At 38.3% G+C, this 26,072-nt stretch overlaps 4 protein-coding genes across 4 annotated transcripts in view; 3 read left to right on the forward strand and 1 right to left on the reverse strand.

The window, feature by feature from the left end:
• LOC307001012 (uncharacterized protein) overlaps positions 1-26,072 on the forward strand; it is a 573,545-nt gene that overhangs the window by 544,005 nt on the left and 3,468 nt on the right. The gene's annotated exons all lie outside the window — the stretch shown is intronic.
• The window catches only part of LOC307000598 (uncharacterized protein), a 496,331-nt gene that overhangs the window by 285,617 nt on the left and 184,642 nt on the right, over positions 1-26,072 (reverse strand). The gene's annotated exons all lie outside the window — the stretch shown is intronic.
• Positions 1-26,072, forward strand: part of LOC307000631 (uncharacterized protein) — a 426,328-nt gene that overhangs the window by 191,025 nt on the left and 209,231 nt on the right. The window lies entirely within an intron of this gene.
• Positions 1,614-25,800, forward strand: LOC307000404 (uncharacterized protein). Its single transcript, XM_079615963.1, has 2 exons — positions 1,614-1,719; positions 22,709-25,800. The coding sequence occupies exons 1-2, from the start codon at positions 1,686-1,688 to the stop codon at positions 24,406-24,408; spliced, it is 1,734 nt and encodes a 577-aa protein (XP_079472089.1). The 5' UTR covers positions 1,614-1,685; the 3' UTR covers positions 24,409-25,800.

A 26,072-nucleotide genomic window follows, 5' to 3' on the forward strand; every position in this document is an offset into this window, starting at 1 on the left:
ACACGCATCACTGCAGAGCCAACGTGCAAAGAATTGAAGATAGGATTTAAAATCCATTTTGCAAAAACGCATTTATGCGACCACACCAGGTGTAAATGGAATCGTTTTAATAAATCAGATAGCTATCAGATCTGAGAAAACGCATGAAGTGGCCAGGTGTAAACAGCCCCAATGTAGCACGTGTCATTTGTGTTTGTTTTCAGACATGATAGCCTAACAGTCGTTTTATACTTGTGCTTATGCGATATCACAATTTTTGATCGTGGATGATGTAATATCTCCACGATCTGCTTTTGAAGAAATATGGTAGCCTCTCGTGCTACAGCGCACATTCTATCAACTGCAGTTCTGGCGCCTCGGTCCCAAACTCGACGTAGGCTACATAGAGTTACACTCACAGGACACTGCTTGTGATTCGCAATCACAAAAGTTTATTATTTGCTCGTGGTAAACATTTCATTGCCGTTCTGTTCTGACATGATGCACTTTTTCTGAGCGTGTGCGCACTGTCAAACAGCGCCAAACTGGACTTGATCTTTCCATCTTTCGCGTCTGATTTTTGTTGGGTCAGACCCATCTGCTAGCTAGGGGGGACCGAGACTGAGAGAGCTACATGGAAAAATATGCACAAAACAAGCCACTTTGAAAGTTTGTTGTTTTTATGAATACAAAAGTTGGGTGACCCTCCCCCTAGACTAAAAAAAGTTGGATGACCCTCCCCTCAACAAAGAATAAAAAGGCATGGCCCTCCCCTATTTTCCTCCGGTGGCCCATTCCATAAATACCGAACGGTCCCTTATAGATAAATATGAATAGAGTTTGATACAGTAAACCATATTGTTTTGTGGTGTTCTTTATTTTAATAAATGTTTTATGATCATTGTCAGTTTCTGCACAGTATTCAAAACTGTAACACGTTAATGATCTAATTACATTATTTTAATGAATGTAGCTAGTTATTAAAATGTCAAACTATATATTCATATGGACATTTTATGGTTTAGTAGGGTAGTTATTTACTTGAGTGTCAATTGTGTTTGTTTTTGCATTATTGATGTTTTATATCAATTGTTTTATTCTCTTTTTTTCAGTATAGGTCAATATAGCTTTATGTATCCTGAGTCAAATAATGTGTTTCTAACAGCAAACACTCAGAATAAAGTGAGATGATCTGCTGGTGATCCTGAATGGTTTGTTGAATGAGTGTTGATAGTCTGAGGCTCATCAATATTCACAGATCTGCTGAAAACACTCTTTATTTCATGACAATAGTTCCTGTTTTCTTCAGATCTCCTGTAAATTCACACTTAAAGCTAATTTCATTGGTGTCAACAGACTGAGGGCATTTGTTGGTGACAAATCTGTAGATTTACTTCTGTTTATGCTGATAACTGTTTTTCTTACCATTGTTACAAGGAAGAATGTACGCTATTTATATTCTGTTGTCCATGAGCATAAAAACAAACTCAAATATTTTTATTTTGTTAGATCAGCTCCTCACACACCGTAATTCATCATAATTGAAGCTCCTCCCACATCAGTCACATCATCAGTGAAGCTCCTCCCACTGTAATTCTCCAATAAATGCTGCAAGTGAAGACGAGCATCAGGAAGAGCTGAAATCTGCAGAGACTGAGTTTATTAAAGAGGACAGTGAGAACACGAGTGATCCAGAACCCTGCAGAATGAAACACACTGAAGATCCTGAAGAACAAAGAGGTTGGTGTTTTATTCTTCATTTTTTATTTATTTATTTATAAGGACAGCACACATTAATCAACATTACTGTAAATGTACCAGTGTTAGCCTTCTGGCTAATTTTCAACTGCAGTCTTTCGGCAAGATGTTTTGAACATTAATTTTGAAAATTAATAAAATATACAGTATCCAAAAAGTAACTCAAAACACTATAAAAACAACAAATAAAACAGAACAATTCTCACAACATAAAACCACACAAAACATCCAGAGACATTTAAAACATCAGTACAGTTGCGGCAGACACCATTTAGACATAGCCAGCCATGCAAATAACTCGAAGCAGCAACATATACCTTACTTTTGTTACATGCAAACATGCAGGACAACAATAAACAGTATACATAGAATAAAATACATCAATCGTTATGTTGGTCTTATCAAGCTGTGCAAAGCTGGCCACTTGGCAACGGGCGGAGGACATGAGACATATTAGCAGCAGGTTACAATAGTAACAATATTACAAATAAAATGTGCAATGTACTTATTAGTTTAGAAATGTTCACATGTTTGACTTTTCAAAAGCCAGGCCTTAAGACTTAAAATTATTTCTAGACACTTTAACAAATGCAACACAGTTGGAGATCTCGAAAGTTATATTGTATCAGCTTTATTTCTTGCAAGAAAGGCAATTCACATACAGACAGAGTTTGGTATGAGAAGGCAAAGAGCTTCTCCTTTTGCACAGTTTATATAGATGAGAAACATCACACTTACCCCATCTTGTTTATCTGGTTTAATACCCTCACACATTGTTGCCATTTCCTCCAGACTCAGCACATAACACCCTTTGCATAGACGCGTATAGCATGCCACATGGCTGAGAAGTCTCGGATGTTTCCTGTTTTTGCTCTTAGTGCAAGCAAGCTTATATTAACCCTTTCACACGTAAGTTTAAAATATTCTAACTGACCCCCCAGCGTGAGTTTTTTAAGGCGACCGTTATTTAGAACCTGTCACTTTATCGTTTCCGTGGTGACGCGTCATTGCTTGTCACGTGACACAGCGCAAACACAACACAGCACTGAATGAATGATGATCTGCTTTTATGTAATTTTCTCTTTTTGAATCAAAATATTCAAAAATATGTTAGATATAGCATGAAACACAGATATTCCGATTGTCAAATATGTGCATGTGGATGTGTTTGGTTGTTTAAACACTTTTATAACGATCGCGTTAGTTGAGCTGCATGCGCGATGGGCGGCGCCATGTTAGTTTGTGCTGGATTTACAACACGTCAATTCCTCCACTTCTCACGAAATACATGAAAGTAAGTGGCAGGTTAACTGGGAGAAGAATAGGGTAAAATGTAAACCTACTTACACATTGTGTATCTGATTAAAACATGTCGTCTTATTATAATGGAAAGGATTATTATTGGCGCTTCCATAGACATCTGTGTGTATTTTACAAACTCAAATTCATTGGTTTGCTAGTACTTATGTGATTTTAAATGCCTGAAACCTAAAATAAACATTATGTGGTTGAAAACACTGAATAGTTGTGATATATGACAAGCGCGAGCACGTCCATCTCTGGCTCAGCGCCAGCCAACGCGCGAAAGCACATTTGAATTTAGCAGTTGATCACGTGATTGCGCTGACCGTTCTAATCACACCGGTGTGATCGTACGCTCCAGGGACCAGCCAAGACTGATCACACCGGTGTGATCGTACGTGTGAAAGGGTTAAGAAGAACAAAATGTTCTTCTGCTAACCTCCTTATTGACCTGTTTTTAGTTTTACACCAAAGACGGCACGCAACTTGCAGTTTCTTTAACACAACATATATTGTTTAAGTTAGACCCATACAATTTCTATTACACTGTGAAGGTATGGTAGGTGTTACATATTAATTGGTATGGTGTTCCATAATTGAGAAGCTCTTACAGAAAAACATGATTGGCTGAAGGAGCTAGACCTAAAAGGGATTACACCGTCTCCTCTTAGAGCTGATCTTGTAGTTCTGTTGGTATAATTTTTCTGCTTGATAAAAGTACCAAGTGGGGGGGGAGCTTTACCATTTAGAATCTCCAGACAGATATCACTGTATTTCATTAAATGTTCCCAACTACGAATTTCATATTTTCCCAAAACATTACAGTGGTGGTAGGTATTGGGTTTTCTATATAACACTGTGAGTCTGCTTATACAAAGAAAGAATAGGCTTCAGTGTTGTACATCTTGCTTGAGTCCCAACTTGTCAAACAATGTTAAGTGGGGGATGATCATTGCATTCATATATATTTTTGCAGCTGTGGTTGTTAGGCAGTTTCTTATATACCTAAAATTGGCCAGGTTGTATTTAGTTTAGTTTGTATTTAGTTTGTATATCTCCACTTGTTTTTTGAAGGACAGGGTGGAGTCAAGGATAATGCCGAGATATTTAACATGAGAGACTACTTGGAGGATCTCTCCAGACACATATACTTTCGGATCATAGTCAGTTGCAGAATGTGTTTTTGTAAAAAACATGCAAACAGTCTATTTAACATTTAAGAAACAGGTGTGGATCATTAAGCCATTTGTTTACATTAATCATTGCTGCACTGGGTTTAGAAGTGGCTTGTTTTTTGGTTCTGGCATGCACTCTAAAAACTCCTGGGTTAAAAAGGGACCAACTAATTTCTGGGTTATTTAAATCCAGATATTGGGGTTGTTCTTTTGACCCAGAAGTTGGGTTATATTAACTACAATGTTGTTGTTTTTTAACCCAAAATTTGGGTCAGGTATTTAACCCAGAAGTTGGGTCAAAAAGAATAACCCAACATAAATTACAGGATCATCTGCATACATCTGAACCTCACACCCTGTGCAGATCTATGGTAGATCATTTATATATAAGCTGAACAGGAGAGGGCCCAGGATGGATCCCTGAGGCACACCCATTTCATTGCTCAGGAAGGATGATGTTTCACTACCCACCCTTACACACTGAACTCTGCCCTCAAGATAGGACTTCATCCACTTTATCACATTAGAGGATAAATTAAAATTTGCTAGTTTACAAATAAGTATTTGATTGTTGACTGTATCAAATGCCACGTTTAAGTCTAGAAATATGGCCCAGACAACATCATCTTTATTCTTTTTTAGCTTGATGTTTTCTAAAAAGAAACAGTTTGCTGTCTCAGTGGAACGGTTAGCTCGAAAACCAAATTGCATTGGGTGCAGTGTAAAAGGGCTACTATTTATTACTATATACTATTTAAATGTGTGTAGTCAGCTGTTCAGCAACACATTTTTCTGCAATTTGAGTTGACAGGTAAAATGCTAATAGATCTATAATTACTCACAATAGTCGGGTCTCCTGATTTATGAACTGGAACAATAATGACTGTTTTCCAATCCTTTGGAAACTTCTCTAACTTAAAAGAGGCATTCATTATCTTTGTTATTGATTCAGTAAATGACCCTTCGTGCCGTTTAAGGAAGAGAGTATCCAATCCAAATATATCTTTTGATTTCGAATTTTTAAGAGAGTTCAGAATTGTGTTAACTTTCAATTCAGAGACGTTCATCAAGGATAGGACAGGTTGAGAGATATCAATTGGTGAAGGACTGAGAGGTTCAGTTAGATTTGTGTCCTGTCATCTTAACAGAATTCACAAAAAAATCACCAGCTGCTTTGTTGTATTATTATGCCATTTCTCAGTTAGCTTTTTGAGGGAGTCCCAGATTTGTTTATGATTTCCCTTAGCTTCACCTATCAGACTAACGAAGAAGTTTGCTTTAGCTACTCGGATGTCCTTTATTACCCTATTTCTTAAAGAAGTGAACATATATCTGTCAGTCGGTAACAGTTTTAAGAAATGTTCGCAGTGCCTGGTCTCTCTCCTTCATTAGTCTCCTTATGTCACCAACAATCCAGGGGAGAGTATATTTACTGTCACCTCTAGATTTTTATTTATTTATATATATATATATATATATATATATATATATATATATATATATATATATATATATATATATATATATATATATATTGAATTGTGGATAAGAACACGTGTGTATCAGCATCCACATTTGTACCAAGTAGTACACTGTTAGCCCTTACTGTAGAAAAAGCCCACATTCTTACAATATCATACCATTTTCCATTAAAACAGTAATATACAGGAATATACCTACAGGAATATACTGTAAATTAACATTGCTCAAAGTCGACACTCAGAGGCTGTGTTCCCAATCACACCCTAAACCCTCATTCACTATTCCCTACACTAGTTCACTAATATAGTCCACTTGAATGAAAAGAAGTGAGTGAATTGAGACACTGCTGAACACCTGATAAGCAGAATCACTGAAGGACAGAGAAACAAGAACAGAAAAAAGAGAAACACAAGAACTACAACTGACTTCCAGCCACACTGAGTGTGAAACCAGTTTAACATTATTTATTTCAAGTTCTTGTTGAGAATGAACAGGGATTTAGTTAATAATAAAGTTTGTTGTCACCATGATGGAGATCCGTATTTGCTTTAGTTGGTCTCTTGTACCTTAACTCAAAGACTTCGTTCATTCATCTCTCTTCGGCTGCTGTAACAGTGAGTGTATAAAGCACATTTGTTACAGCAAGAAAAGGCAAGGGGAAGTTGATCAGGAGTTTTTGGTTTTGTGATTTGTACTTTTTAATATATATGTGAGCTGTGAATTTCTGGTTTAATACCATATATCTGATAATCTACAACATGAAATAGAGCAATATTTCTTTAATCAGGTCAACTGAAAATGTTAGAAATCATATAATGCATTATAATTGTATTAACTCCTGCTTGACTCTGACACACACAGACATCAACAATCATCATATGAATCTCAACAATGGTGATGATCAAAAGTTTCATGTCGCAATGCATGCTGGGTACCAGGATAGTATAAAACTCCCAGCATGCTCTGCTGCATGAATAACAATTAAAAATATATAAATTCCCACCATTGTTGAGATGCATGTTCTAATTTGTGATATTTCTGTGTTTCTACAAGACAGTGTAGCTCTTTTATTTTTGGTTATGCATGTGTTTCAAATAAATGAGTCATTGTTGCTGTTGTTTCACAGTGGTGGTAACGTAACACTTTTGATTGAGAATTAAACTCTGAATGAGTGAGAACTAACTTCTTAGTGAATGGACAGGCCACATAATGATTTTGTCATGATAGTGAATATAACCACAATCATTCACGAACTGTGTGTGTGCACAAGTGTGACTTGCGAAAACACAGCTCAAGCAGCAAGAAAAAAATAATGTGTTGGCATCAGCGGCCCAACTAAAGCAAACACTGATCTCTATAATGGTAACTTCAAATCAAACGTTTTCAATTAAACATCTCAATAACAACTTCAGTAGATGGATGACAGAAATAAAGTCAAACTGGTTAATAATACGTGTAATAATGTGTTATGGCTGGAAGTCAGATGTAGTTCTTGTGTTTCTCTATTTTCTGTTCTTGTGTTCCTCTTTCCTTCAGTGATTCTGCTTGTTAACAGCAGGTGTTCATCACTAATGCTCAACAATCACTTACATATTCACTTAATTATCTTAATGATCTCACTGCAACGCTGCGTCAATGTTACTTTTTACTCTTTGTAGTGTGGATTTTCCTGTGGGGTTGAAAGGGTTAACAGTGTAAGATAAAAAGACACACCCACAAAATGTATTTTAACAGTAATAAACTGTAAGTTATAAAACAGGTTTATACCCCAGTCAACACTTTGATCTCACAGTGATCTCTCCATATGATCACAATGTGAGGTCACAGTGAGTTAAAAGTGTAACCGCACTGTGCACTCACTGTGTGCTCATATTATGGTCACAATATGAGCTCATCCCAGCTAAAAATGTTATTGGACGTGGACTCCAACATCACTCAGATGTCAAATTTTGTTTGAAAATTAAAATTGGGTTGACGTCTAAAAAATTTTCTGATGTCAGGATCCAACTTTATTAAACAACTCCACATATAGCATTACTAGCTTCACTTATTAGAAAAAAGAGGAGAAAATTTGAGAAAATTTGAGAAAATCTCAAATTGTAAGCCACCATTATGGAGATCAGTGTTTGCTTTAGTTGGGCTCTTGACCCTTTTATTATTAACTTTAGATTTTGCTTGTCTGCTGTTAATTACTTATACAGATTAATAACAGTCAGATGGACAAAGAGAAGTTGTGATCTTATCATATTGTGATCTGAAATGATCAAAGCATATTTAGATAGTTTGGTTTAACTTGTTATAACAGCAGCTCTATATTTCTAAATCATATGATTTTCAGTATTTTTAATATAATCCAATTATTGTTGTTCTGATCAAAAACCAAGACATAAATAATCAGCCTGTGAATCTCAACAATGGTGACAATAATAAAGCATGTTGCAGTGGCTGCCACCAATCAACTCATTAATGGCTCCCATCATGCATTGCGGAATTAATAAATTATGATCTGATTTGTCGAAGTAATTTCCTTTTCCTAATTGAAAATTTTGCTCATCACCATTGTTGAGATGCATAGACTTAATCTTCATGTCTGTGTGTGCCTAAAAGGAAGGTTTTTTTTTTCAAAACAACTTTTAAAAAAATTGTTCCGTATTTATTTATCAAAAATTCTGGATATTTATGTAGAATCACAGTTATGCTGTAATAAACAACTTAAACCTAAATCCGAATTAAGGGTTCAGTGATCAAGTTCAAATTATGATTGTCATAACATAACCAATAGATCACTTTTTTTCTTTGTTCATCTGTCTGTTATAATAACAGCAGGCACACAAAATCTAAAGTTAATAATATAAGGGTCAAGAGCCCAACTAAAGCAAACACTGATCTCCATAATGGTGGCTTACAATTTGAGATTTTCTCCTTCTGTGATTCTGCTTGTTAACATCAGGTGTTCATCACTAATACTCAATCATCACTCAATTAATAACTTAATTATCTCATTAACTTTAACACTCTTGAGTGTTCATTTAACACTCATATTTTAACACTTTACACTCTTGACTGTGGACTCATATAAACTCCCAGGAGTGTTAATTTAACACTGGAGTTTTTGCTGTGTATATACTTCACATTTTCTCTTTCTTTAACAAACACAACAGCCAGAGAAAAACTAACATCAAATAGTCAAGGCCAAAGAGCCCAACTAAAGCAAACACTGACCTCCATAATGGTGACCAAACCAAACAACTACTTTCAAACCAACTTCGACATCTAAACCTCTTTTAAGAGGATCAGTCCTGTGTCTGCTGGGAAACTTCCCGCTAAACCCTTATAATAATGTTAGGGGATAATGTTCTATCAATGTAATCACTAAACATTTTTAAAATGTTTTTAGAGACTGTTATCCTACTTTTTAGGAGAACATTCTGGTAACAAAAATAAAATTAGCTACAGAAACCATAACATAATATAATGCTCTCAAAACATTCATAGAACAATAACATTTCTAGCTGGGATGAGCTCATATTGCGGCCATGAGCACACAGTGAGTGCGCTGTGAGGTTACACTTTTAGCTCACTGTGAACTCACATTGCTCACGTTGTGACCACATGATGAGATCACTGTGAGATCACCGTGTTGACTGGGACTGGCAACACTGTTGCCAGTAGTTTACTGTAAAATGTAGTTTTTTGGGTCACCATTGTGCTGAAGAGTAGAGCCTGTGCTTCAGTCCAGCAGAAGATCTAGAAACATCGATGATATGCTGCATGTTGCTTTATTTAACAGAATGTAGTTGCTGGTCAAGTGGAAATCTTTTTATGTACTTAAGTTTTTTAATGGTTTCTAATGGAAGTTCTTAACTCTTTTCTCACATTATTAATGCATTACACATTTTAGTTTTACACATTTAAATTGCAGTTGGTCAATTTAAGGCAGTCGGTTTCTGCAAGTGAAATTAGTTTTAAGTCAAATTTTAATTTAGTGCATTTTACAGTAACAAACTGTATATTACAGTAAATAACTGTACAAATAACAGTAAATTACTGGCAACAGTGTTGCCAGTATTTTACTGTAAAAAAACCCGGTAAGGTCTAACAGTGTAGTTCATTCCAATTTATGTTCTTAATGGCATATTCACATACATCACTCTTAGGTACTCTAAATTGGCATGGCTTTATATTTGTTGAAAATTTTGACCGGTTTTTAGTGAGTTTTCTGGCTATAATGATTAAGTTGGCATCAGACAAACCTTTGACCATGTTGAAGGATTTGGTTACTCTCTCTGGTTTGTTACTAAATATCAGATCAATTTGGGTTCTGGATGAAGTTATCCTAGTAGGTCCTGTGTCAGATCAAATTTATTTGTAATTTGTTTCAGTGCCTTTTTACATGACTTGTCTTCCCAGTTAATATTAAAATCACCCATCATAATTACTTCCTCCTTTGAACTGCATTCCCTAAGCCTAGCATATCATTTCTCAAGATACACAGATTTTGCAGAGGGTGGTCTATAGACTCCAATGAGAATGAAAGACATTTGTGGTGATAGTGCCACATCTAGGCAGATACATTCTAGATAATTCTCAACAGCTCTCTACACGATATGTGATCTTTAATATAAAACAGCAACCCCCCACCTCTACCCTCAGCTCTATCTTTCCTGAAGGCATTATAGCCAGGAATATGTAGAGCAGCAGAGGGGGAGTTTTTATGGAGCTGTGGTAGATTTAATATAGATAAGATAAACTTTTATCACACTTCCCTTTTGAATGTCTGATTACCTTTTAACAAACTTTTGACTCAATATAACCTTGGTCAAATGGAACTTTGAAAGATGGACTCAATGTTCTATTTTTTGACTGTATTGTGTAAAAAAACAATCATATTGACAGAACGTGACATATTAGTCATAATTATTCTATTTTTAAGTCTCTGGCTTTTGTTGTGGAATTTATCAATATTAAAACCTGGATGAAGGAGACAAAGTCGATTCTCGAAAGATTAAACAAATTGTGCTTTTATTTCATGCATGAAATAGACGTTCACATACAGACAGCATCTGAATATGAGAAGGCAAAGGCTAGTCCCTTTCGCCAAGGTTATATACTCTTAACACATCCTGAATAGGCTGCATCTGTTAGAAAAAAATTGCCTTGGTTACCTTAAAAGGAAACGTCTTTGTTCCAAGACTTCTTGTCTAACATAAATTTTAACTGGTTAGAACAATGTCATGTCTGCAAAAGTTTCCTGTTTTTAGCTGATGCTTGAATTCTCACTTCTTGCATATCTCTTGCTCAATCAAAAGCTGCGCACATACTTTTCACACTTAAAGTACACTTAGTACCCAAAAGGTCACTTGGAGTACACATAGTCCCTTCTATGTGCTTTCTATAACATTTTGTTCCTGCAAGCTTATCTTTACTTATGCATTTCTAATAGCTTGGGTTAAACTCTTTTTATTTCAATATGCATAGCTTAACTTGATTATAACAAAATAAAACATATGGATAAATTAGAAAATTATTTAACACCATTAGTAAGAATACTGATAAGAAATAAAACACTTCTAATGAAACACACTATAAGTAAAAACACTTCTATATAAGTAGAAACCACTTCTAAATAAAATTTCCATTACACTTTATCCTATAAAGCCTGTTTTATTCTTCTGTTGGGTCGAGATTCTCTGAGAACTGCTCGAGAACTCCCGGCCGTTTGAATAAACCACCTGAGGGACATTTACATTTACTTAAAAGTCTGTCTCTTTTGTTATTTATGCTGCGCAGCAAGTAAATTGGAGTACAGATAGGAAACTCAGCTGACGTCACCCAGCCGACGTCTACAGGAGACTCGCTGGAGTATAGGTAGCACCCAGCCGACGTCTACAGGAGACTCGCTGGAGTATAGGTATCACCCAGCCGATGTCGACAGGAGAAGCGGTAGGGTATTAGGGTTAGACTCGGTCGACGTCGACAGGAGACGCGCCAGAGTATAAAATATTATAGGATAGTTAGGTTTAGGGAGAAATCCATTACAGAGCCATGTCTCTGACAAGCACAAAAAGTCTAAGTTAGAATCAGCAAGAAGATGCACTCATTTTATTTGAACACAATTTTGGTTTGTAAATTGAACATGATTGTAATATGTCAATGCAACTTATTTGCAACTAATTGAATCAACATGTTTGTATTGTGTTAGACTAATCAAATGTATTCTTATTCACTCAAAGCACAGGAAAGCAGAATCACCAAAGGAGAAAATCAAAATTTTAAGTTACCATTATGGAGATCAGTGTGTGTTTTAGTTGGGCTCTTCACCCTTCAATTATTAACTAAGTTTTGTTTGACTGCTGTACATATGTTATAACAGCCAGACGAACAAATAGGAATGGTGATCTGGTGGTGTTGGTTGTGTATTAGGGACCGTTCGGTATTTATGGAATGGGCCACCGGAGGAAAATAGGGGAGGGTCATGCCTTTTTATTCTTTGTTGAGGGGAGGGTCATCCAACTTTTTTTAGTCTAGGGGGAGGGTCACCCAACTTTTGTATTCATGAAAACAACAAACTTTCAAAGTGGCTTGTTTTGTGCATATTTTTCCATGTAGCTCTCTCAGTCTCGGTCCCCCCATAGCTAGCAGATGGGTCTGACCCAACAAAAATCAGACGCGAAAGATGGAAAGATCAAGTCCAGTTTGGCGCTGTTTGACAGTGCGCACGCGCTCAGAAAAAGTGCATCATGTCAGAACAGAACGCCAATGAAATGTTTTCCACGAGCAAAAAATAAACTTTTGTGATTGCGAATCACAAGCAGTGTCCTGTGAGTGTGTCCTACGTCGATGTAGCCTACGTCGAGTTTGGGACTGAGGCGCCAGAACTGCAGCTGATAGAATGTGCGCTGTAGTGTGTGTGATAGCGATACTACCATATTTCTTCAAAAGCAGATCGTGGAGATATTACATCATCCACGATCAAAAATTGTGATATCGCATAAGCACAAGTATAAAACGACTGTTAGGCTATCATGTCTGAAAACAAACTCAAATAACGCGTGCTACATTAGGGCTGTTTACACCTGGCCACTTCATGCGTTTTCTCAGATCGGATAGCTATCTGATTTATCAAAACGATTCCATTTACACCTGGTGTGGTCGCATAAATGCGTTTTTGCAAAACGGATTTAAATCCTGTCTTCAATTCTTCAAATAGTTTGCACGTTGGCTCATCTGCAGTGATGCGTGTTGCAGTAGCGTCGTCATGTCTGGCTATAACATGACATAAAGCCGATAACACGCTCTCACGTTTATTTTTATTTTATTGCATTTTTTGGGAGGAGTACAATTTACATATGTGGTTTCAATAACCAGATGCATTTACACTTGTCCAGTTTTGTCGGGAATGTGGCCCAGACCTCCCCTGAAGTGGTTTGAGCGATCGGATTCAAATCCGTCTCGAATGCGTTTCGGAGGGCATTTATACCTGGTCTTTTCTAGGGCTGGGTACCGAGTCTCGATAGTTTTTAGGTATCGACCGAATTGCCTTGATAGCCTACTATCGAGTATCGAAAAATGGCATGTTGTTCGGTTCCAGATTTCGATACCGCGCACATACTCAGACGCGCGCGCACGCACAAACTCGACGCGCATACTTGTATGAGACGCGAGGACACACACACAAACTCTCCGCGCACATATTCATATGAGACGCGAGCACACACACACAAACTCTCCGCGTACATATTCATACGAGACGCGAGGACACACACATAATAGGCTACCTTAAAGATGTGGAAAAGTCGATCAAAAGTGTGGGTACATTTATCCAGACTCGATGCCAACAGCGTGCGATGCAGTATCTGCGGTAAAATAATTGCTGCAAAGACCGATAAATACGATGAAGACCTTGACAGTGCACGGAGTAAACATAAGAGCAGAAAGTTGCTCCGTCTTCGACTGGTAAATGAAGAGATACCTTGTTGATCTGACAGTGTTTATATTGCAATAAATATAACCTACTGAATGTACACTGCCGTTCAAAAATGTGTTGGTTTACTTGGCTAGTCAGAATTTTTTTTCAGTAAGGATGCATTAAAGTTATCAAAGGTGACATTAAAACATGTGTAATGTTACAAAATATTTAGTTTTTAAATAAATGCTTTTCTTTTGAATTTTTTATTCATCAAAAAATCATGAAAAATGTAGGCCTATCATAGTTTCCAAAATACTTTTGGATACTTACTTATTAAATAATGTCAAATATAGTAAATGTATTGTTGCCATATACTAAATATTTGACTAGTCGCACGTTAATTTCTGCTTAAATACTGCATGGGATATAGCCCATTCTGCGCTCAAGCGCATGTAGCTATAGCCTAATCTTGACGCAAAAGAAGGCTAATGATAATACATATTGTATTTAAAAATAACGATGCATTTTAATTGTTTATTAATAAACTCTTTTTTTCTAAATCAGTGTCCGCTGCAAACATACATCTCCGCTGTAAAGTGCGCCTTTAGAGAAATGCATCTTTCATACGGATTACATCAGATGATATTTGCTTTCGATTTGATTTTTTTCGTTTTTAAAAGTGGACATATCAAGCTTTATATAGATATTTTTTTCATATATTTGAGGCTAGTATGCTATATAGCCTACGATATGTTTCTGCTTTTTTTTTTTTTTTTTTTTTTTGACGCGCTACAGTTCACGGAGACCATGAAAGACCCTGATTATTTTATTTTATTTTACGAAAGCAAAACGTTTTCTTGTTATTGTGGGTTTACACAAATAAAAGTATTGCGACTGATGCATTATTCTTTTCTGTATGGCCATAAATAGAGTATTTTAAGTTGTTTCCACTGTTGATCGCATCGGCGCCTCCATGTCATGCAGTGCGCGCTACACACTCCGCACACACACTTGGTTATGCGCCTAAGAACAGCGAACAAATATCTAGGTTAATGTTAGAGTGAGCGGCCATGCCAGACGGATAATCCTCATGTTTAACAAATCAAATCATGCAGTTTCTACCGCGAGTCAGCGCTGCGCCAGTTTAAAAAAGGCGGGTGTGCAGGAGTCTTTTAATGAACGTTTGGTGTAGGTCTAGGCATAGAGATATCTGAACATCTTTGCCAAGCGCAAACCAGTACAGAAGTAATAATCAATAAATGATCGGGGAGGGTCATGCCTTTTTTCACAATCATTTTGGAGGGTCATAGAAAAATTTATTGCTGGCGAAGGGAGGGTCAAGTCTTTTTTGACTATTGATCTCAAAACTCCTCCGGTGGCCCCTTAAATAAATAACGAACAGTCCCTTAACATAACCATTATTTCACAATCATTTAACCTGAATCCCTTAACTTATATAGGGCCCTATTTTAACGATCTGAAACGCAAGTGTCAAAGTGCACAGCGCAAGTAACTTTGTGGGCGGATCCGGGCGCTGTTGCTATTTTCCCAGCGGGATAAATGACTCTTGCGCCCGACGCAAATCTAAAAGGGGTTGGTCTGAAGTAGCTTCATTATTCATAGGTGTGGTTTGGGCGTAACGTGAAATAAACCAATCAGAGCGTCCTCTCACATTCCCTTTAAGAGCCGGCGCGCTTGTTCCGTGGCGGATCGCTATTAACGGCGGGTTTGCCGGCGCACGCCAGGAGCGGTTCACAGCCGAGGAAACCAACGTTCTCGTCAGGGCTGTAAAACACAGAGAAGTGACATTGGGGATGATGGGAGAAACCCACCCAAATTAGCTTCGGTTAAACAGGCGTATAATTTGGGCAGTAAATGTGTAGCCTAATCTAGATTTTTTTTTTTTTTTTTTTTTTAATCTAGATAGATCTTTTTCACATCTTCACGGACACAACAATGATTTCCCTCGTGTGTTAATATTTTTCCTTGTAATAATGTATGATTTGCAAAAATGAAAACTGCTGCATCTTTTTATATTAGAGAATCAAAGTGGATGCGCGTTAACATTATGGCCAAGCACGCGCCCTCAAAATACCATATCACTAACGCGCAACGCGCCACTGTCTTTAGACTGTTTTTTTCCTGGTCAATGGCGCAATTGCTTTCTAAAACTGGAAAATAGCACCATGGAAGTTTTGCGCCGGAACACGCCTTCTCTTTGCGCTGAACCGCCCCCGCGAGCGCAAGTTCATTTTCTAATTTACCGACGTGCGTCTGTGGAGGGAAAAGTCCGCTGTGCGCGGGTGCAAAATAGGAATGATACATGCGTCGGTGTTCAAAGTCAATTGCGCTGGGTGCAAGATAGGGCCCATAGAGTCCAATTTATGAGTTAGATTTAATTTATTAATTTTAGCTGCATAATAGGTTTAGCCTTTTCAATGAAATTAAAACGATCAAATCAATACAAATAAATATATATATATAAACATTTCTTTTTTGGGCACACACAGACATCAAGAATCAGTGTATGAATCTCAACAATGGTGACATTTATAAAGCATGTTGCAGTGCATTCTGTGTTGCACCAATCAAAACTTATTCATAGCTCCCATCATGCATTGCTGCATGAATAAATAATGAGCTTATGATCAGAGGTGATCTGTTTCTCACCATTGCTGAGATTCATACGTTAAATCTTGATGTCTGTGTGTGCCTAAAAAAGAAATGTGTATATATATATTTTTTTATTATTGATTTGATCGTTTAATTTCATTGATAAGGCTAAACATATTATGCAGCTAAAATTAATAAAATAAACCTAAATCATAAATTGGACTCTATATGAGTTCAGTGATTCAGGTTAAATGATTGTGAAATAATGGTTATGTTAATACACAACCAACACCATCAGATCACCGTTCCTATTTGTTCATCTGGCTGTTATAACTTATGCACAGCAGCCAAACAAAACTTGAAGTTAATAATTTAAGGGTGAAGAGCCCAACTAAAACACACACTGATCTCCATAATGGTGACTTAAAAATTTGATTTTCTCCTTTGGTGATTCTGCTTTCCTGTGCTTTGAGTGAATGAGAATGCATTTGATTAGTCTAACACAATACAAACATGTTGATTCAATTAGTTGCAAAGAAGTTGCATTGACATATTACAATCATGTTCAATTTACAAACCAATATTGTGTTCAAATAAAATATTCAAATCACCCATGTTCATTCAACAATTTATTTTTTTGAGTGTGTTTAATTTGATCACTTTTCGGAATAATACTGTGAATATTCAGGTGTCCCCCTAGCAGACCTTTGGGTTTTGCTTTAGGGTCCCGCATTTACTCTGGCGTTGTTAACAGTTTGAAAAAATAACTGTAATTTCTTAATTGCTAGATTTAGACCTGTGATTTTCCGATACAGGTTATGCTGAGTTCTATTACTGTCATTAGAGACACGGCAAGGATTGATTTTATTTAAGCAGCCCAGAAGAGATGTTGGTTGGCCAAGCGTTTAACGTTACCTGACCGTTCACCGGAGTTATTTTGTTGGCTGGAAGTTATTATGCTCGTAGTTTCGAAATCAGCTGTTTGTGTATTGTTTAAAAACGGAGGAACAGTCATCTTCACCTTCGTGGGTGCCACCTTAGGGATCCCTCCGGAGGAGTCATAACCCGCCATGCGGTGGAATCGCCGCTGTTTGCCCCCAGAATTCAGCGCAGCTTCCCCGCGTCCAGGCGCCGGCGACTCTCCCTCACCCTCCATCGCAGTGGTCATCCCGTCAGGCCCGTCCCCTAACCTCTATCCAGCGGCGTCCACGGCAAACATGGACTCCATGGCGCTCGAAGAAGCAGTCTAAGACTGTGTTCGTTGTCCGTTGGCCACTCGATCCACAACGTTGACATCAGCAAACTGCTCAACCACACGACGCCTTGGAGGCGTAGATGCTGGATGTGGAGGTCCTCGGCTGGTGTGGTTACACATGGTCTGCTGTTGTGAGGCCGGTTGGATGTACTACCAAATTCTCTGAAACGCCTTTGGAGACGGCTTATGTTAGAGAACTGAACATTCAATTCACAGGCAACAGCTCTGGTGGACATTCCTGCTGTCAGCATGCCAATTGTACACTCCCTCAAAACTTGCGACATCTGTGGCATTGTGCTGTGTGATTAAGAGGAGTGGACCAACATTCCACAGGCCACAATCAACAACCTGATCTACTCTATGTGAAGGAGATGTGTTGTGTTGCACTGCATGAGGCAAATGGTGGTCACACCAGGGGGTTTTCTGACCCCGATGTAATAATTATGAGCGCTGGGCATGTACTGATGTACTGTGTTTTCAATCCATACCAGCAGCCTGAGGGCGCCATATGCACAGTATAGTCCATATATGGTACACATGAAGAAGTGCCATAATCATGTGACATTCCAGGAAGTCCTTGACACAAACAAAGCTTTCAGAGATCGCAGTAACATGCAGATAAATATGTTTTGAAGACAATAAACATGATTGCAATGATATTTGATTTACCTGTGTTCTTTTGAGCCATGTCAGGTATTTTCATACTAATAGATTATATTTATAATGTCATAGAATGATCATAGAAGGGTATTTAAAACACTCGACTTGCGCTATAAAGTAAGTTTGGAGCACAAACATGACAATTTATGAGATTAAAACCGTGTATTGATGGTGTGCTAAGCTAACATGCTAGCTAGCTCAGGTGCACCTGCCATCTAGCTGTTATTTTTATGAATTGTTCTAAATAGGAATGGTTACTGAAATGTTTCTTTATTCAAGAAAGGCATTTGATACAGATTCAAATGTGAAGTGAGAACTTTGATAAAAGAATATCAAAGAATATCAAAGTAAGAACTTTGTCGTCAGTAATTATAATGCAGACAAAAGAAAAGCATATTTAGAGCCATAAACCAGGCGGGAGAGGTGTGGATGTGAGCAGGGGAGACGGACACTGAATGGGGCTCGTTTGCACCACAAAACAATAGAGACAATCGACTGAATAGATGCTTATAGATGGCAATAACACAAGTTTCAAATTTAGACTTATCTTCAGATTTGAAAGGTCAGACATGTGGCTTTAGCTGCAGTGCATTTCTAGATTTATACAGTGCCAACTTTAATTTTATTTTCATGAAGATGTTTCATAAAAAAAAAATTTCATTATGACAATAATGCATTCTACATTTACAATAAACTGCCAGGTGTCAGCTTTCAAATGAGAAAAGGGTTCATGAACTGTATATATGTAGTGAACTGTATATACACTCAAATTTTTTTATGTCTAAACATAAGATTTATGTATTTGAATTGCATGTAGAATTTCCATCCATTTGGATTACATCGTTTTAACATAAACTAATTAATAATCTGAATGTGATTCATATTTTTAAGTCATATATAAATTAAACAGATAAGATTTATGTAATTGTATTAATAAACTAAATGTGATTCATATTTGTCAGTCATATGTAAATGAAATGGATAAGATTTATGTAATCGTATACAGAAAAACGCCCATGTTAAGTTAGCACTGCTCAGTGTTCATATGTGTGCACACTACAGAGTTAAAGTACCATTGAAGCAGTGTTGAAGTTAATGAGATAATAAAGTGGTGATTGAGCATTAATTATGAACACCTGATGTTAACAAGCAGAATCACTGAAGAACAGAGAAACACAAGAACTACAACTGACTTCAGACAGCCTTATATGAAATCAACTAAAGATAAAAGAAGACATAAAATCTGTGAAGATCTCAGCAGAGGAGGAATAAACAACTCCACAAACAGCATTACCAGCTTCACTTATTACTAACCAGACTGACTTTATTTAATTTCTGGTTTAATGAAATCAATAGTTGTAGTCACAGTAAAAGTCACCATGATGGTGGATAGCGTTTGCTTTAGTTGGGCTCTTGGACCTTATCTTTTTAGTGTAAAGTTTTCTATGTCTGCTGTAATTGTGTGTTTATAAAGCACATTTGATATAGCAAAATGAGAACGTTATAGAGAAAATGAGATCAGGTGATCTTGACTGATTATTGGTGAAGACAAAGTCATCATCATGTAATTGCCCAAATCCCTGAACTTATTCAATGTGTAATGCTTTGCTTATATGGACTTGAATTTTTAATATTATTTTATAGTAAAAGTCATTACATTTTGCAGCATGAGAGCAATGCTGTTTATTAAATAAAGGATTTTAAAAACATTTAATGCAATAAACTTTTTCTGCTATGATGTTACTTAGACATCAAGAATCTTAGTAGTAGTAGTAGTAGCCTTTATTGTCACTTAGTCACAAGTACCAGCGAAATTAGCCATCAACCTGTCCATACAAAACATACATACAATATGACAATGGGGTAGACAAGACAGGAAGACAGAGGATTGAGGAAAATAATACAGCATGACATGAGGATAGGTGAGGGGAAAAAAAGGCAACTCCCAGACTATGCTCCTGTGAGGAGTACAGTCTGGGAACAGGAAAAAAACACCTCAGCAACATTAGCACATAATCAGTACGACATGAATCCACAAGACTTGCAACAGGGGAGGGGAGTGGGGGATGGAGGTCACCCAGCACAGGCAAGCAGCCATCCGGTCCTGCAGCCATATTCGGCGCTGGTCACAGACCCGCCCGCCAGGCTGGGGGGTACAAAGCGGCGAAGGCGAGGGATGTGGGGTGGGGGGTGATTGCATATCTGTATATATATGTAAGAGTTTGTGTATGTGTAGGCCTGGAGATTCGCTCCGCCTGGCATCCAAATCTCGGTGCCTCTGTCCGCAGGATGTTATAGCGTTAACACAGCAAGTTGCCATGGAGACAACCTTGATTAGGTCCCAAACAGAGTCAACAATCAGCAGGTGTCTGTGAGAAATGGGGGAAGGAGCAAGAGCGGCTCCCTGCAGTGCTCTTCCGGGGGAGTTGTTGTTCCAACAGCGGCCTTGGCCGAGGCCAGTGCTGGTTGAGGGGGGCCGAAAGCAGATAAGATTGGGATTATTTGGTCTTGGGGCGAGTAGCCGCATTCCTTTGCACGACTACTCTCTTAGTCCATTCTGGTCCATCAGCAAAGCCGTGAGCTTCGCCATGATGTTATCCATATTTCGGGTCACCTCCCTGTTGTTATCCATAATGCAGTTAATAGTCCCAGCCTGAGTGCTGACCGCTCTGCCCACTGCTTCAATCATGCCGGGCAGCATTGTGGGGCTTTGGACAGCTGTCCGTCTTCTTAATTTCTTGATAAACCAGGGCAATGCCTAATCCAGTCAGCAAAAGACCTGTTATCATGGTTCCGAATAGATAGATATCTTCAATGTCCTCCACGGAAAGAGCCGCCAGACACACGACCCGCCACCTCTCCCACGCGTCCATCGTGTAGCCAGCTGCGAACGTTCCGGCAGGGCAGTCAGGTTCCCCCGAACCCAAGCTTCTCGTCGAGAAGATGGTGTCAATTGCGTTGAGAGACCAGTTGATCAAATCCATGATTTTTAGTTTGTAGAGCAGTGCGGAGAGAGTCTCTCAAAGTTAAGACATAAGACTAGACGAGAGGAGCGAAGCAGGGAAGGTCAGGGGGAGGAGAGGGAGAGAAAATGCGACCGCCTTCGTTGAGAGCCAGAAGAGAATCAGTGTATGATTCTCAACAATGGTGATAATCAATGAAATGCTACATGCTGCAGTGCATGCTGGGTACTACCAATTAAAACTCACCCATTTCTCCCAGCATTCACTGTGCAGCATTGAGACATTATGCAGCTGGATTTGTTGTCGTTTTTTGTAGAGTTGATCTGATTATCTGGATATTTTGTTTGATTGTCACCATTGTTGAGATTCATACGCTGTTTCTTGATGTCTGTGTGCATCTAAGTAATGCAATAGATTAAAAGTTTTTCTGCACTAAAAAAATATTTTTTAAACACGAAAAATTATTTAAAAAAAAACACTGTTTGATATGCTGTAGTATCAACTGACTTCTATTGTGAATAATACAATATTAAAAACACAAGTCCAATATAATCAAAGCATACAACAGAGTAAAAGAACAGGGCGTCTGGCAATTGCATGATTAAATCATCACCAATAAACAACCAACATCACCTGATTTCACTTTCTCATGGCTTTTTTTGCTACAACAAAAGTGCTTTACAAACACACAAGTGTAACAGTCAAAGAAAATTTCAAGATATAGAGTCAAGTGTCAAGAGCCCAACTAAAGCAAACGCTATCCACCATCATGGTGACTGTAAAATACAAAATATGATTTCATCAAATCGGTAAATCTGGTTAGTAATAAGTGAAGCTGGTAATGCTGTTTGAGTTGTGTACTCCTCCTCTGCTGAGAACTTGAGAGATTTAATGTCTTCTTTTATCTTTAGTTGATTTCATATAAGGCTGTCTGAAGTCAGTTGAAGTTCTTGTGTTTCTCTGTTCTTCAGTGATTCTGCTTGTTGACAGCAGGTGTTCATAATTAATGCTCAATCAACACTTAATTATCTCATTAACTTCAACACTGATTCAATGGTACTTTAACTCTGTAGTGTGCACACATATGAACACTGAGCAGTGCTAATTTAACATGGGCGTTTTTCTGTGTACTATTACATAAATCTTATCCATTTCATTTACATATAACTGACAAATGTGAATCACATTCAGTTTATTAATACAATTACATAAATCTTATCTGTTTCATTTATATATGACTTAAAAATATGAATCACATTCATATTATTAATTAGTTTATGTTAAAACTATGTAATCCAAATGGATGGAAATTCTACATGCAATTCAAATACATAAATCTTATGTTTAGACACATTTTTTTTTTGAGTGTATGAACTGTATATATGCCATTTCTGGGGATTTTTCAAAAGTGGCGTTGCAGCTTAACAGGTTTAAAAAAATCCAAATCAAGATCAATGTACCTCATTCATGGAAAGATACGTATTTGATCAAAATGATTGTAGTATTTTATAGCAGTTGTCTATTACATCAGTGCTCACTTTTATGTCCTTATACTTCATATTTCTCTATTTTGATTTACTGAAAATTAAATATTTTTTTTCTTTCATTTCAGAGCTGATGGAAGAGAGCGAGGAGAGTGAAGAACTGAGTGAAGTGGAGGAGGAACATCATGTCAAACCTGGAGAAAATCCTTTGAGTCGCTCAAAGTCTAAAAATATTTTTTTAAAGAAAAGAAGAGCCAAGAAATCTTTTACCTGCACTCAGTGTGGAAAGAGTTTCACACGCAAAGATCTTGAGATTCACATGAGAGTTCACACTGGAGAGAAGCCGTTCACATGTGATCAGTGTGGAAAGAGCTTCACACAAAAAACAAATCTTAATAAACACATGAAAATCCACACCGGAGAGAAGCCGCATGAATGTGATCAATGTGGGACAAGTTTCACAGAAAAAATATGTCTTAAGGAACACATGAGGATCCACACCGGAGAGAAGTCATTCACATGTGGTCAGTGTGGGAAGAGTTTTCCATACAAACGAAGTCTTGATGTTCACATGAGACTTCACGCTGAAGAGAAGCCTTTCTCCTGCGATCAGTGCAAGAAGTGTTTCACACAAAAAATACACCTTAAGGTTCACATGAGGATCCACACTGGAGAGAAGCCGTACACATGCGATAAATGTGGGAAAAGTTTTACAAATTCATCACACCTTAAGAGTCACATGATGATCCACACTGGAGAAAAGCCATTTATGTGTGATCAGTGTGAAAAGAGATTCTCAAATAAACGCAGTCTTGATTATCACATGAGAGTTCACACTGGAGAGAGACCGTTCACATGTGATCAGTGTGAGAAGAGCTTCATGGATTCTTATAAACTTAAAAGACACATGAAAATCCACACTGGAGAAAAGCTGTACACATGTGATAAATGTGGGAAGTGTTTCAGGGAGCCAGCAGATCTTAAGAAACACATGATGATCCACACTGGAGAGAAGCCGTACGCATGCGATAAATGTGGGAAGAGTGTTAGGGATTCAGCAGATCTTAAGAAACACATGAGAATCCACACTGGAGAAAAGGCTTTCATGTGTGATCAGTGTAAAAAGAGATTCTCAAACAAACAAAGTCTTAAGCTTCACATGAGAATTCACACTGGAGAGAAGCCGTTCACATGTGATCAGTGTGGGAATAGTTTCGCACAAAAATCATGGCTTGAGCTTCACATGAGAGTTCACACTGGAGAGAAACAGTTCATGTGTGATCAGTGTGAAAAGAGATTCGCTCACAGACAAAATCTTAGAGATCACATGAGGATCCACACCGGAGAGAAGCCGTTCACATGTGATCATTGCGGCAAAACATTTCATGTGTCATCAAACCTGAAGAAACACCTGGCAGTTCATACGAAGGAGAAGCCACATTCATGTTCTGTGTGTGGAAAGAGTTTTTCACTGCTGCAATATTTACAAAGACATGAGAAAATACACACTGGTGTGAGAGAGTACATGTGCTTTAAGTGTAAGAAGACGTTTATTTCAGCTGCACATTTAAAACTACACCAGAGAATTCACACTGGAGAAAAACCTTACAAGTGTTCACACTGCGACAAGAGATTCAATCTGTCTGGAAATCTGAAAGCGCATGAGAGGATCCACACCGGAGAGAAGCCGCACACGTGTGATCAGTGTGGAAAGAGTTTCTCTATTAAAAGTCAGCTGAAGATACACATGAAGATCCATGCAGTGGAGAAACTAGAGCCCTGCATTTCAGCCCGAGCCCGACGGGCCCCGACTTATTTACGCCCCTAGGGCCGGGCTTCGGGCCAATTTTCACGTCATAGTTCACACGCGGGCCGGGCCTCGGGCCTGTTTTAGGCTTATCCTTCTTTTTATAGCCTATTTTTGACATGTATTAAAATTAAATATGAGAAGTTGACGATGGAAAAACAAACATAGAAAGACGTTTTAAACCTATCACACTGACATATGACTGACACATGACAGTCTGCTCGCGCTCGCGCGCACGCACACACACACGCACGCACACAGGTTTCCCGGCGGCGCGACCCAAGATTTGCGCGACCAGCTCGCTGTTTTTAGTGTCCCCGCCAGCAGCAGAAGTATAGCGAGCGTGACTTCAGCGCAGCTGGAATAGTTCAAGATAGTTCGGGCTGACTGGATTAAAACCTTCTAGAGCCCTGCATTTCAGCCCGAGCCCGACGGGCCCCGACTTATTTACGCCCCTAGGGCCGGGCTTCGGGCCAATTTTCACGTCATAGTTCACACGCGGGCCGGGCCTCGGGCCTGTTTTAGGCTTATCCTTCTTTTTATAGCCTATTTCAGACATTTATTAAAATTAAATATGAGAAGTTAACGATGGAAAAACAAACATAGAACGACGTTTTAAACCTATCACACTGACATATGACTGACACATGACAGTCTGCTCGCGCTCGCGCACACACACACACACACACGCACGCACACAGGTTTCCCGGCGGCGCGACCCAAGATTTGCGCGACCGGCTCGCTGTTTTTAGTGTCCCCGCCAGCAGCAGAAGTATAGCGAGCGTGACTTCAGCGCAGCTGGAATAGTTCAAGATAGTTCGGGCTGACTGGATTAAAACCTTCCACTGTGGATGCTGTGATTTTTCTTCACGATGCTCTGTAACTGTTCTTAGCCATGTTAGGGGCTGTCTTGTTGGCTTTCGTTTGAAAACGACTTTATTTTCATCAGTCTGTTGGAAACTATTGGAAATAAGAATGGCCATGTTCTGTAGTGAAGACTTGATTTTTGAGGTAAGATAATGTGCATGTTTGTTTTTAATTTAATGCCATTTATTTGATTTGTTTATAGGCTATAGCTCATTTCGTTTACGAGCGCTGTTGCCACTGTGAGCAGCAGAGCAGTTTGCCTCAGCTTTTAAAAAATGATAATAAACGTTTAAACTATAACTGTCTATGTGTGATATGCTTAAGGTGTTTTATGGATTTTATTGTAGCCAAGTAAAGTGTTGATTTGAGAGGCTAAATGGATCAAACATGTTTAACTCGCTGTCGGCTGCTTGGTCGTCAATAAAAAACAAAAAGAAACGAACATTTGTCTAAATGAACTTAATAAAGAAATGATAAGAAACATAACTAACAAAACGGAACTATTTTAATGGCTGCAAATAGTTAGTTTGCCCTAGACCAATAGCCTATATTAAAAAAAAAAAAAAAAAAACGGGCTCGGGTCGGACTCGGGCTGATAATTATGATGAGCTGTCGGACACGGGCCGGGCTAGGGCCTGAGCGTCTCGGGCCAGGGCCGGGCTAGGGCCTAGATTTGAGGCCCGTGCAGGGCTCTAAAACCTTCCACTGTGGATGCTGTGATTTTTCTTCACGATGCTCTGTAACTGTTCTTAGCCATGTTAGGGGGCTGTCTTGTTGGCTTTCGTTTGAAAACGACTTTATTTTCATCAGTCTGTTGG

Source organism: Phoxinus phoxinus (genome assembly GCF_949152265.1).
Source record: "Phoxinus phoxinus genome assembly, chromosome: 1".
Taxonomy (NCBI): domain Eukaryota; kingdom Metazoa; phylum Chordata; class Actinopteri; order Cypriniformes; family Leuciscidae; genus Phoxinus; species Phoxinus phoxinus.